The 13,227-nt window shown below is 39.5% G+C and overlaps 1 protein-coding gene across 4 annotated transcripts in view; it reads right to left on the bottom strand.

The window, feature by feature from the left end:
- KANSL1 (KAT8 regulatory NSL complex subunit 1) overlaps positions 1–13,227 on the bottom strand; it is a 185,319-nt gene that overhangs the window by 43,349 nt on the left and 128,743 nt on the right. For 3 of the 4 annotated variants that reach the window (XM_040460062.1, XM_040460059.1, XM_040460060.1), the window contains 2 exons: positions 9,345–9,486; positions 696–800 (listed from right to left, as the gene is read on the bottom strand). In XM_040460062.1, coding sequence (XP_040315996.1) covers positions 696–800; positions 9,345–9,486 — 247 coding nt within the window. The remainder of the gene's footprint in view (positions 1–695; positions 801–9,344; positions 9,487–13,227) is intronic. The other variant, XM_040460061.1, reaches the window with a different exon arrangement.

Genomic DNA, 13,227 nt, shown 5'->3' with positions numbered 1-13,227 from the left:
CCTACCAAACACACTGCTGTCACGGGACTTCGGAATTTCTAACAAATGACTTAAATCAAGAAATACTAATATTCATAAAAGCCAAAGAGCTTCTGGGGCAAGAGGGGAGGGAAAAGTGAAAGAAACAAATAAAAAAGTGCTCTTGGGGATTCAGAAATTAAAGAAATTAATTTGGATGTTGAGAGAAATAGAAATAAAGGAAGAAATCATGGAAGAGGGAGACCTGAGCTAGGCTCTAAGGATACAGAAGATTACAGAAAACAACAGCTTTATCCTCATTACAGAACTGAAGAGGGTAACTCAGAGCACTTTCAACATCCTTTTGAGTTAAACCTCTAGTCCCACCTTTTCATCTTATGGTGGCCTTCTCAGAAAGGTTGTCTTTACTCTTCAAAGGTATCAGAGCCACGTGCTCTCCCGATTCTCAGTAATACTCCATGATGCCTTACTTGCTCTAGCTGTAATGTCTTGAGTTAGGAACTGCTTTTAAATTCAAGGTCAACTACAGAGCTGCAGGAGGGGACCTGTGCTGCTCTACTCAGGAATTCAGACCTTGAAATGTCAAAAGTGATAAAAGGGGACACAGTCCTCTTCCTTCAGCCAATGCCAGGATACCTGCCATACAGAATGAACTGTGTACTGATGCTACCCCCTGAATTCTCACTCATCTCCCCTTTTCTGTCTTTTACACTTACCAATTTATCATTCCCATGATCCGTCTTCACCTCAGAACTAAGTGGAAGAAATAAGTCTGTTGGTGTATGCTCCGGGGGAGGTGCCTCCCCAAGAACTATCAACCCCTGCAGGACAGAGAGAAAAGCAGCATAAGTGAGTGGTATTGTAAGTCACAGATTTAATGAAGGAGTTACTATGACAAGGGTTAGGGACAGGGGACTGGTTTAGCAGAGGCCTCTTCCCTTCTTCTCCTAGGGTTCTGAAACAAAATACACTACACCAGCAGCTTTACTTTCCCAAGAGTTATTTCTTTTTTTCTTTTTTTTTTTTTTTAATTTTTTTTTCAACGTTTATTTATTTTGGGGACAGAGAGAGACAGAGCATGAACGGGGAAGGGGCAGAGAGAGAGGGAGACACAGAATGGGAAACAGGCTCCAGGCTCTGAGCCATCAGCCCAGAGCCCGACGCGGGGCTCGAACTCACGGACCGCGAGATCGTGACCTGGCTGAAGTCGGACGCTTAACCGACTGCGCCACCCAGGCGCCCCTCCCAAGAGTTATTTCAACAAAAAGCCTAGCAGTAAGTAGCAATGAGTAAGGCCTAAGTCAGACCCAAACTTCCCCTTTTCTCCACCTGAATGCTGTGACCTACACAGCTTGTTACCTTTGGCATCTTTTTAATCACATCTTTCAGATCTGGAATCTTTATCAAAATATGGTACTTTTACACTGTATTATTAACTAGACTAGACTATAAGAACAGCAGCAATGTAATTTTCTAGCTAACCTGATCACAGATGTGGCTTAAGCATTACCGTAAGTGCTACAAATATAAGTGATAAGTAAGCCAACTATTTGAGCAGCCAAAACTACTACAAAGGTGAACGGTCCAGTCCCTATATTACAAACCAAGAACTTAAAAAACAAAAAACTGTTCCAAAGGCACCTGTTTCTCATATGCATAAAAATCACCCCAGATTGGGTTCCTGCTCCACAATTTCAAAATCAGATCTTATGTTCATCCCAGGAAATAAAAAATGTAAAAAGAAATTTAAAACGACTCCACAAATCCTATCCATAGTCAGCAAGGGCCCAGCTTGGTAAAGGCAGAAATGAGCTTGCTGTGAAAAACAAACAAAAAGCCACACACATGAATCTCCCCATGAACTCAAATAGAGGTAACCAAAATCAAGTTCTGATACTGTGTAATAGAAAGACTGAGATGAAAGTAACGAGGGCTTTAAGTCTTTGGTTCTCCTTCTCTGATCCAGAAAATAAGGAGAGCGGACTGATAAGTATCTCTTAAAGGTAATTTTGTATTAGAATCACCTGGGGAAACTCGTCAAGCTAATACTTGCCCAGTTTCATCATCAAATCTACTCAGAGTCCCTGGGGTTAGGGATGGGTATTCTACAGTTTTAAAAAACTCCACTGGTAAATCCTAAAGCAAGTTCTAAGTTGAAACACACTAGAGTTGATCAGTCTTGACTCAGCACCAGGGTCCCCCAGTAAACATCCTAAAATATAGATTTTAGGGCCTAGAGATTTTGACTATTGATTTAAGCTCCCTAGCCATTATGACACAAGCTCTTATAGGCCAATGAACCACATGATCCATCCAAGGGATGGATCCCTTTCCTGCCTAACTCAAAAATCTCTATGAAATAGGGGATGCAAAGAGATGAAATGGGGTAGGGGGAGGGCTGACATTAAGAAAGGACAATGGGGGGGCGCCTGGGTGGCGCAGTCGGTTAAGCGGCCGACTTCAACCAGGTCACGATCTCGCGGTCCGTGAGTTCGAGCCCCGCGTCGGGCTCTGGGCTGGTGGCTCAGAGCCTGGAGCCTGTTTCCGATTCTGTGTCTCCCTCTCTCTCTGCCCCTCGCCCGTTCATGCTCTGTCTCTCTCTGTCCCAAAAATAAATAAACGTTGAAAAAAAAAATAATTAAAAAAAAAAAAAAAGAAAGAAAGGACAATGGGGGCACCTGAGTGGCTCAGTCGGTTAAGCGTCCAACTTTGGTTCAGGTCATGATCTCACAGTCTGTGGGTTCGAGCCCTGGGTCGGGTTCGGTGCCGACAGCTCAGAGCCTGGAGCCTGCTTTGCATTCTGTGTGTGTCTGTCTGTCTGTCTCTCTCTCTCTCTCTCTCTCTCTCTGCCCCTCCCCAGCTCATGCTCTGTCTCTTGCTCTCTCAAAAATAAATAAGGACAATGGAATTCTACCTCAGTCCAAACACACACACACACACACACACACACAATCAAAAAACACACCCCACAATTTAAAAAATAAATATGAAAAATAAGTGTTACAACACCCTCCTGGCCCCGCCCAAAGGGAAGAGAAACAGCATTTACCTATCCTGGAATAAGACTATGACCCGCCCATGTAGAAAGTGAAGTGGAAACTCCACAGAAAAGGGGAGAAAGGTCATTAACTAATAATAAGCAAGAAACATGTGCCCTAGACTTCAAAATGAAGTTATTCTAGCTATAAGAATTTCTGCCGCAAAGTACTTTGTCTCAATCACAAGCATAAAACAGATTTCATAAACTATTTGCAAGAGAAAGCTATCTTGCACACTTCCATTCTCAAAATACTGCATTCAATATCTTCCCTGCTTAAGAGCCCTGGTTACAATTATGCCAATCTCTATCCCCCAGAAAATGTCTGAATGTATATGAAGTTGTTATCACTGAGAGGTGGGGGTTATTACAATATAGTTACAAGTAAACACATGCAATTAAAGATTACAATACTACCTGTTCTTATGTCCTTTGTTCATACTGGTTCTTGCCTTTAAAAAATATTTATCTATCCAAAATGTCATTCATCCTTTTTTTTGTTTGTTTATTTTTGAGAGAGACAGAGAGTGAATGGGGGAGGAGCAGAGAGAGGGGGAGAACAGAATCCAAAGCAGGCTCCAGGCTCTGAGCTGTCAGCAGAGAGCCCAACAAGGGGCTCAAGCTCACAAGCCGTGAGATCATGACTGAGCTGATGTTGGATACTTAACCAACCTTGCCACCCAAGTACCCCTGTCATTCATCCTTTCAAAGACCTTGTCAGATCCAAATCCCATCTCCAAGAAAATGTCCCTGGTTAACTGAGCCCTACTTGCTCTATCCACATTACCAGAGGTCCTAAAGTATTGTGATTGTCTTACGTTCTGTGTATCTGAATCTCATTTCCAGAGCAGAACCTTAGGTCAAAATATTCATTTTATTTATTGTTGCCTCAATTTGTTGTTGTTATTGTTTCAGTTTATTTTGAGAGAGTGAGAGAGAGTGTGAGTGGCGGAAGGGAAGAGGGATAATCCCAGGCAGGCTTCACTATGTCAGCGCAGAAACCCTATGTGGGGCTTGATCTCACATATAGTGAGATCACGACCTAAGTGGAAATCAAGAGTCAGACGCTCAAGTGACTGAGCCACCCAGGCACCCCAATTTGTTGCTTATTAACTAATGTTAAGCTCTTAAAGACTTAGACAAAATACATATATATCTGAATCCCATATTCCCTAGCAGAGTCATACACCAAGAATGGAAATATGTAACAATTATTTTTTGAGTTTTAGGTTAAAAGGTTTTTTCTTTGAATAGGAAAATATTAAGTTTATATTAATTATAGCCAGAAGCCTAAATAATCCAATTACCAGGTATAAAGTTACTCCCTCAATTTTTTTAGGTGAGAAGGTAAGTCAGGAATAACAGCCAATATTTTCCAAAGAGAAAACTTTTTCCTTAAACCCTAATTTCTTAAAATAAACACCTCTCTGAGAGACAACAAGGATACTCTCCTGAGACTTTATGAGACCTCGTAGGGCCCATTTATTCCCCATCATTTTACAGACCCAGAGAGGATGCAGGTTGAAGATCATGTCAACAGGCCAATCCACGGCAAAACTAAGGCTAATGGCTGGGTTAAACTACTGTTGTTTTTTTATTCATTCAAATCAAGCCATCAATTACCCATTTATCTACATTTGTTAGTTGCTGGGGATACAGGAAAGGAGGAGAGACCTATCCTTCCACCCCCACACCACCTGAACCCATCCCATAAAATGCTTACATTCTAATACTGGGGAAGACAGACAATGAACAAACAAGTAAGTAAATTTTATGCAGTACATTAGAAGATGTTAAATGCTAAAAATAAAGGGACAGTGTAAGGATTAAATGGGAGTGGGCACCTCAGTGCTATTACTGCACTCTACAATAGACAGAGCAAACTGGCAGAGGCCAAGGTAAAAAGACCAGGAGAGTCTCCCCATCCTTCTTCACTGCTCCCCGAGTCAGAACCAGGGTCATGCCTAAGCTGCCCAGGCCTAGCAAACTCCTATATAAGGATGAAAGGAATTGGGATGGGTTAGAGTTGCACGCAGTCTTAACGTAGCCTTATAAGTTATTTCTCTGTGGAAATGCAAAGCTGTCATGTATGTCAAAAAAAGGAAGAAAAAAATTAATATGTACCAGAATTTAAAAAGGAAGGAATGGTAGAAGGAATTATGCTAAGCCTGATGACAAAACAGGGCAAAAGAAAGCAAGCAAAAAGGGAAGAACAGAAAAAACTTAAAGTTGTAGACTTGGGTTAATTGCTTCTCTTTCACCAATTTTGTATAACAGAAGGAGTCAAAGTACAAGATTAAAAAACATCACCTCTTAACTTATAATACAGAATTAAGATGTAATTTCACCTACTTGCTCCCTTTTTCATTCTGAGTAGGTCAATGTCCCTTACCCATCTTAAGATAAAGCAGTGACCTCACTAATACATCAGCTCCACAAGAACCATCCTGGGCTACCACCCAGGCAAGACCCAGCTGTCCACAATGCCTTATAACTCCACTGAGATGGGAAGATAAACTGCTTAACATCACTTTTGAAGACAATGGTGTATTTCTAGGCTTCTGCTATTCCATTCAGCTCCTTTTCTATCCAGAAGCTTCAATGCTCTTCCACCTCTCATTCCCAATAATATGTCCATTTTTAGTTAGCAGCTGCTATGTAATTTCACAGATCAGTCAAGGAAGAGATAAAAGAAAAATGATATGTTTTGTATTAGACACAGATGTTGAAGACTGTGCTACAAGAAAGAAAGTCTCCTTCAGCAACAGAACCCATCTGGTCCCTGTGCTTTTCCCCCTCAGTTTTATGTAGCAGGTATGAAATTTCAATGAAATTAGACAGAAAATGCTCTGGACTCAGAAAAACTGCTCCAGGTTCAAATTTAGCCCTGCCTCTTACAAGCTTGTAAGCTGTAAGATTTGCTCTGTGCATTTAACATACATGAAGATACCCGTATACAGTACACACTCCAGGTACATACATTGTTTTCCTTTCTCACTTTAAGGCATGGGAGTTTTAAAATAACAAAACAAAACAAAACAAAACAAGCTCACTGAATATGAAAATTAAAATACAATAGTTGGGGAGCCTGGGTGGCTCAGTTGGCTGGGCATCCGACTCTTGAATTTGGCTCAGGTCAGGATCCCAGGGTCATGGGATAGAGTCCTGCACCAGGCTCTGACCTGAGCCTGGAGCCTGCTTCAGATTCTCTTGGTCTCCCTCTGTCCCTCCCCGGCCACCTCTCAAATTAAGGGCGGGGACGGTGGGAGTAAGTAGCAGAGTACAGAGGAACTCCTAAACACTATCTTTTCTCCAAAAAGCAAAAGGAAATCATGACTACCAAAGAAACTCTCAAGACTCTCTCAATCTGGAGTTAACACTTAACTTCTAACAGAAGAGAAATTGGTAGTCAACTAGTGGTAGTTTTCAAATGCTTTCTTTTTTGGAATATGTTACTTTAAGAAAATTAACGTTAACATGCTAGAAAGAAAATCTTTAGAAAGAAAAAGCCTCACCCCCTAGTTCCCCAACCTAAGACAACCTACAATTGACCACCAAACCTGGATTCATCTCATGAAAAGGTCTATACTACCCAGGCAATCCTGGCAAATCTTGGAGCAGGATGGGAAATGAAACCATCAATCCACTTTACTAAAACACAGGCAGTTAAAAACCTCCCATTTTAATAACTCAAAAAGTAGCCGAGCACTTGAAGCAACTGCCAACTTGAGCAACAGATGCTCACATCTCAGCTCTGTGATTACATGTTCACTTGACTATGAACAAACTGCTAACCTCTCTGACCCTCCACTGGTATACCTTTAAATTTGTAAGTAACAGTAAAATGCTTAGCACAGTGCCTGGCACATAGTAAATGCCCAACAACTTCTATTATTATAGTGATATGAAGACTAAATGCCTGTTACTTTATCTTCGGGGTAAATTTCATTGCTTATATGTCATATAGGCTTGAACAGTAGCCCCCCAAAATTTATATAACCCAGAACCTAAAAATGTGTCCTTATTTGGAAATAGGGTCTTTGTAGATATAATTGGATTAAAATGAACCCTTTAGTGTGGGCCCTAAATCCCAGTATGACTGGTGTTCTTTTAAAAGGGAAGTGTGGACACAGACACACAGAGAGAAGACAGCCACGTGAGGACAGAGGAGGAAAGTGGAATGACGCAGCTATGAATGCAGGAACACCAAGAAACACCAGCAATCACCAGAAGCTTAGGAAGAGGCAAGGAAGGCTCCTTCCTTAGACTCTTCAGAGGGAGCATGGCCTTCCTGATGCCTTGATCTCAGAATTCTAGCCTGCAAAACTGTGAGAAAATACATTTGTGTTGTTTTAAGTTTACTGCTCGATTTGTGCTTTTCTACAGCAGTCCCAAGAAACTAATACATTTGTTTTAAACAGACATTGTATAAATAAAGATATTTAATAAAGTTGTCAATTTTCTTGAAATATTACTTATTAGGACATATTATTTATTAGGATCATCATTCAACTTTTACTCTTCCTGTCACAATTTTGTAGCATTGTGTATTCAGACTGCAGAGCAAGAAAATATAATCATGAATGCCTTATTTTACAGACCATGAAAACTGAGGATCAGAAAGGTTCAGTGGCTTTTCTTCCCAACCTTATATAGCTATATGGTAGCAGAGAGCACGAGAACCAAAGATTATCAAGTCCAAGCCTGGCATTTCTTTAATACATTATATTCTGAATAATGAAACTTTTGGATAGTCAATATATGTACAAAACCCCAGAATACTTTCCAGATATTTAGAAATACCTAACACTTTTGAAAGTTTCCTAAAACTGAACATAAAAGTACCCATGATGTGATTTAGCTAAAAATATTTATCATGGTATGCTTTATAATATAATTAAAAAAATTTTTTTTAATGTTTATTTATTTTTGACAGAGAGAGAGAGAGAGAGAGAGAGCGTGTGCACGCGTGCGCTCTCGCATGAGCGGGGGAGGGGCAGAGAGAGAGGGAGACAGAATCTGAAGCAGGCTCCAGGCTCGAGTTGTCAGCACAGAGCCCAATGTGGGGCTCGAACCCACAGACCGTGAGATCATGACCTGAGCTGAAGTCAGACGCTCAACCGACTGAGCCACCCAGGTGCTCCTATAATTTTAATAACAGGCATAATTAAAACCGCCACCAAAATAAGGTAACAGAATGTAGTCCTTAAAATGTTTCCCCCCAAAAAGCAACAAGAAGAGCACTCCAGGGGGATTTCTGGAATACAAACTTAGATGACGTGTGTGGGAGGCCGCAGACTTTTACTTCAAACTCATCACTGTACCTTGTCAGCTGGTTACTCTTTAACTTTTGGCCTACTAGTTAATTTAATGCATACAGTCCACAGTACAGCAGTTCTCTGGAGGCTTTGACCAGCACCAAGGTGGGACAAAAAAGTGTTGCGACACTTATTTTAGGAACAGTCAACTCTACATTTAGACCAGAGTCCAGTCATGGAGACTGGCTCAACTACCACAAAACTACCAGTGTCACTATCCAAGAAAAAAGTTCTATGAGAAGAATCAGGACTCTGCAGATAGGAGGACACAGAAAAACCAAATCTTGTAAGAATGTAAAATCCATGAAAGGAGGATTTTTATTTATCCCTGTGACCCCCTGTAATGAGATCAGTGCCTCGTACACAGTAGGCACTCACCTGTGTGCTAAACGGATGGCTTTTCCATGCACATTTATCCCTCAGTCAAACCCAAACTGAGTAAGGGACTTTTTTCTAAGTTGATTTTTAAGAAGAAAAACTACCACACTGTCACTATCAAAGAGAAAAGTTCTATGGTAAGAATCAGGACTCTGCAGATAGGAGGACACAAAAAACCAAAATCTCAAACACCAATGTCTAATTTCCCTGGAACAATCTTTCACAAAAAAACCCTATTTTTCCTCAAGAAAGCAAGGGAAGCTTAGTGGTAAAAGAGAAGTGCATCAAAGTAAAAAACCAAGATGAAATCCTAGGTCATCATCGCTTTTCCATAAATATAACAAATATGAGTTACATCAATGGCTTACATTATATAGTGTCTTTTTCTTATGTTTCCTATTAGCCCAAATATAGGAACTGTTTTGTTCTAAACACATGTTCAATTTAACATTAACTAACAGTGTTGTCTGCGCTATACTAAACAACATCAGGCCCTTAAACAAATTAAACCACTACAGCAGATCACATTAAACCATGCTCTTTGACACAGCTAAGAGTTATTGAGGGATGGGAAAAAAGGGATAATGGTAGTTTTTAACTGGTCTGAAAAAGACCAGACATTTATCTCTTACCTTATTAGCACGTATCTGCTTATAAATATCTGTTTGCTGCCGAATTCGATATTCCAAGTCAGAAACATGAGCCTGAAGCCAGTTCCAGCGGCTGACAATAGCTGCTCGGTCTGCAGCCCATCTCCACTCTGACCTGCGCCTCCTAAAAGGAAAGAAACTGAGTGAAATCCAAAAGTAGCAGTAAGATTTACAGCAAACGGGACAGGGAGGGTTTTAACATCTAAATGCCCGTATACCAACTGACTCTAGCACCAAGAAAAACCAAGACTGTGTGTGTGTGTGTGTGTGTGTGTGTGTGTGTGTGTGTCAGAGGACACACATGGAGGGCACTTCACATATAGATACTTCCCAAATTAACTAGTTGCAACTGTCTTCTAGTATCCTGATCCTGCATAAATTTCAGAGAAGAGAGAGAAATATTCTCAGGAGATTTCTCAGGAGACAGCGAAGTATTTTCTACTTTAACATAAGACATATAAACAATAAAGATTATCTACACAGCAAATCCAAAAGACACCGCATATCATTAAAGCTAAGAATTCTTAGAATGTAACAATTAAAACTGTTCAGATCATGATACAAAAACTTGAAGGGCTGCTATGCGCCGACATGTAGAAAATACTCTTTTTTTAAAAAGCACTATTCACAACACCAACAAATGCTAATGCCATACACAAAAGAGCTTTAGAATAGTAAAAGAATTTAATGGAATACTGTTTTTTTATTAATTATTGTATCTATCAACATGACTAAATCTCAACAATATGGAATGGAAAAACTGTAAGAAAACTAAAAAAGAATAAACATAAAATAAGAACTGTTGCCAATACATAAACAGTAAGTATAAAAACATGCATAGAACTGACACTCAACAATTGAGGATTAAGGTCCTGAGAAGGGGAATGGAGAAGTCAGATTTTAGCTTGACCTATAATGTAATAATTGATTCTTCTTTAAAAACACGGGTGCCTCAGTCAGTTAAGTGCCTGACTTCGGTTCAGGTCATGATCTCACGGTTTGTGGGTTCGAGCCCCACACTGGGCTCTGTGCTGGTAGCATAGAGCCTGGAGCCTGCTTTGGATTCTGTGTCTCTCTGCACCGCCCCCCCCCCCCAATAAACATTTAAAAAAATTAAAAAATAAAAAAGTCAAGGGGTACCCGTACCTGGTGGCTCAGTTGGTTAAGTGTCCAACTCTTGATTTCTGCTCAGATCATTATCTCACAGTGGTGAGATTGAGCCCCACAATGGCCTCTGTGCTGGGCATGGAACCTGCTTGGGATTCTCTCTCTCTCTCTCTCTCTCTCTCTCTCTCTCTCTCTCTCGTCCTCCAAATAAATAAACATTTAAAATAATAATAAAATAAAAACAAAAGTCTGGGACACCTGGCTGGCTCACTTGGAAGAGCATGCCATTCTTGATCTTGGTGTCATGAGTTCAAGCCCCATATTGGATGTAGAGATTACTTTAAGAAATAAAAAACTTAAAAAACACAATAAAAATAAAAACAAAAAGTCTGATAGAAATGACAACATTTTAACATTCCTTAAATATTAAAGCAGGTATATGGCACCTGGTATATTCTGTAATCAAAATATGTAATAATCCTCCACAAAATTCTTTTTCAACAAAGCAGCAGTCACTGACCATAGCCCCACCTCCAGTCAGGATATACATACTCATTACTAAAAATTTTAAGTGGCTATTAAGTGAACTTTCACAAAGTCTACTAATGGGGTAAAAAAACAGCATAATGTCAATAATAAAAGAGAATACATCTAACCGTGGTAGGGTTAGAAATGAGTTAATTCTTTTATTTATTATTATTATTTTTTAATGTCTATTTCTTTCTGAGAGAGAGAGCAAGCACACAGGGGAGGGACAGAGGAAGAAAGGGACAGAGGATCTGAAGTAGGCTCTGTGTTGACAGCAGACAGTCTGATGCGGGGCTCGAACTCACAAACCACGAGATCATGACCTGAGCCGAAGTCAGATGCTTAACCAACTGAGCCACCTAGGTGTCCCAGAAATGAGTTCTTAATTACACCATTATAATTAAGACCAAGGACAGCAATGGTATTTTACTAACTTTTATTTTATATGGTCCAAAATAAGCCACTCAGGCCAATCACTGTCATAAAGTATTATCCAATTATTTCTCTTTCAGAAAGAAGGTATTTTATAGTACCTAATATTGACGGAATCAGTATATGATGTAAAGATACTTTTTTAAAAAGTATAATTATCTGGATTAATGTTGGCTGCAGGTCTAGTTCTAGCTCAAGTTCAGGAAAGAACCTCAAGAGGTAAAGTATAACCACTTGAGGATCATTCCTGAACTATAAAAATGTCCTCCCTTTTCTAAGAGGCAAGGCTAGTTAACCTGCAGAGCCACTTTCGAACTCTCACTCCTCTACAAGGTTCACCCCCTTCCTATCTGGCAAAATCTCTTGGTTTTACAAATCATTCATTCCTGAAGCTACCACAGCACCAAATGCCCATGTACCATATCACCACTGGGCTACTCCAAAAACCTCCTCAGCTACTACTCCTAATGTAAGTCATACACTACTTTTCCTAAATAAACTCCCCTCAAACCTCATTTCTTCCATCACTCTTATGTGTAAGGAACCGTACAGTTCTTGTGGCTTCTTTTCAAATCTTAAGCTTTCAAGAAAACAAAGTGTAAGGGGAGTCAAATATTGTAAAAGACAACAATTCAAAGACAAAAAGTGATTAAAAAAACTAACACAACACCCATTTAATGCCAGTTTATTCACAAATTTATTTTAACTGACAGTGGCTAGCCAAAACAAAACCCTAATGTTGAAAGTTAAAGCAAAAGAAAGAATGACTTCTTGGCAAATTTACAGCACTTCCTCCTTAGTCACTCTTGGTGGACAAAGAATCCTGGCAGTCTCTCCCAATGATCCTGAACTTAGCTCATAACGCTTCTCATGACAGTGTTTCAGGACACCACGCACTCTAAATTGGCAGAAAAGATGAAACCTATTTGTTATCTCTGAATTTAGATACATCTTAACCAAAAGATTTCTTCTTTTTTTTTTTTTTCTTTCTTGTCTGATGTCAAGGCGGGGCGGGGAGGAGAGATAATAAACCCAAACACTTTTAAATCTGTTTGAAAGCCTGAGAATATAAAAGGAAAAGAAAATTACTTAAAACATTTCAGTTCATAAGAACTTTGATAAGTACTATTTTTCTTTGATATTAAGGAATAGCCCTTCTAAATTTTCCTAAGGTCAAAACTAACAAGCCTGCTATATAGGTATTTTCCTAAATATCAATAATAAACTGAGTCTCCTAGTAAGATTTTTTGGAAATTGGCTAATAAATTAAAGATAGGCAGCATTAAGGGAATACTGAAATTCCCAAATTATGAACAGGTTTCATTCTACAAATACACTTGTCATATGACAGTTTAGAACTGGAAGGGATTTTCAATAGGAAGTTGTCACAGTATTATAACATAATTAATGAAAAATGGAAAACCGTACCCCAAATGTCCAAAAAGTATCTTGTGTTTAAAATACCAGCAATAGGGGAGCCTGGGTGGCTCAATTGGTTAAGCTTCCGACTTCGGCTCAGGTCACGAAATCATGGTTCATGAGGACAAGCCCCATGTCAGACTCTGTGCTGACAGCTCAGAGCCTGGAGCCTGCTTCTGATTCTGTGTCTCCCTCTATCTGCCCCTTCCCCACTCATGCTCTGTCTCTCTCTCAAAAATAAACAAACTTTAAAAATGAGAAGAGAAGAGAAGAGAAGAGAAGAGAAGAGAAGAGAAGAGAAGAGAAGAGAAGAGAAAATAAAATAAAATAAATAAAATAAAATAAAATAAAATAAAATAAAATAAAATAAAATAAAATA

This window comes from Herpailurus yagouaroundi, unplaced genomic scaffold (assembly GCF_014898765.1).
Source record: "Herpailurus yagouaroundi ecotype Mexico unplaced genomic scaffold, PumYag 247, whole genome shotgun sequence".
NCBI lineage: Eukaryota > Metazoa > Chordata > Mammalia > Carnivora > Felidae > Herpailurus > Herpailurus yagouaroundi.
Note: the sequence above shows the minus strand (reverse complement) of the source record. Positions and strands in the feature narration are given on the sequence as shown.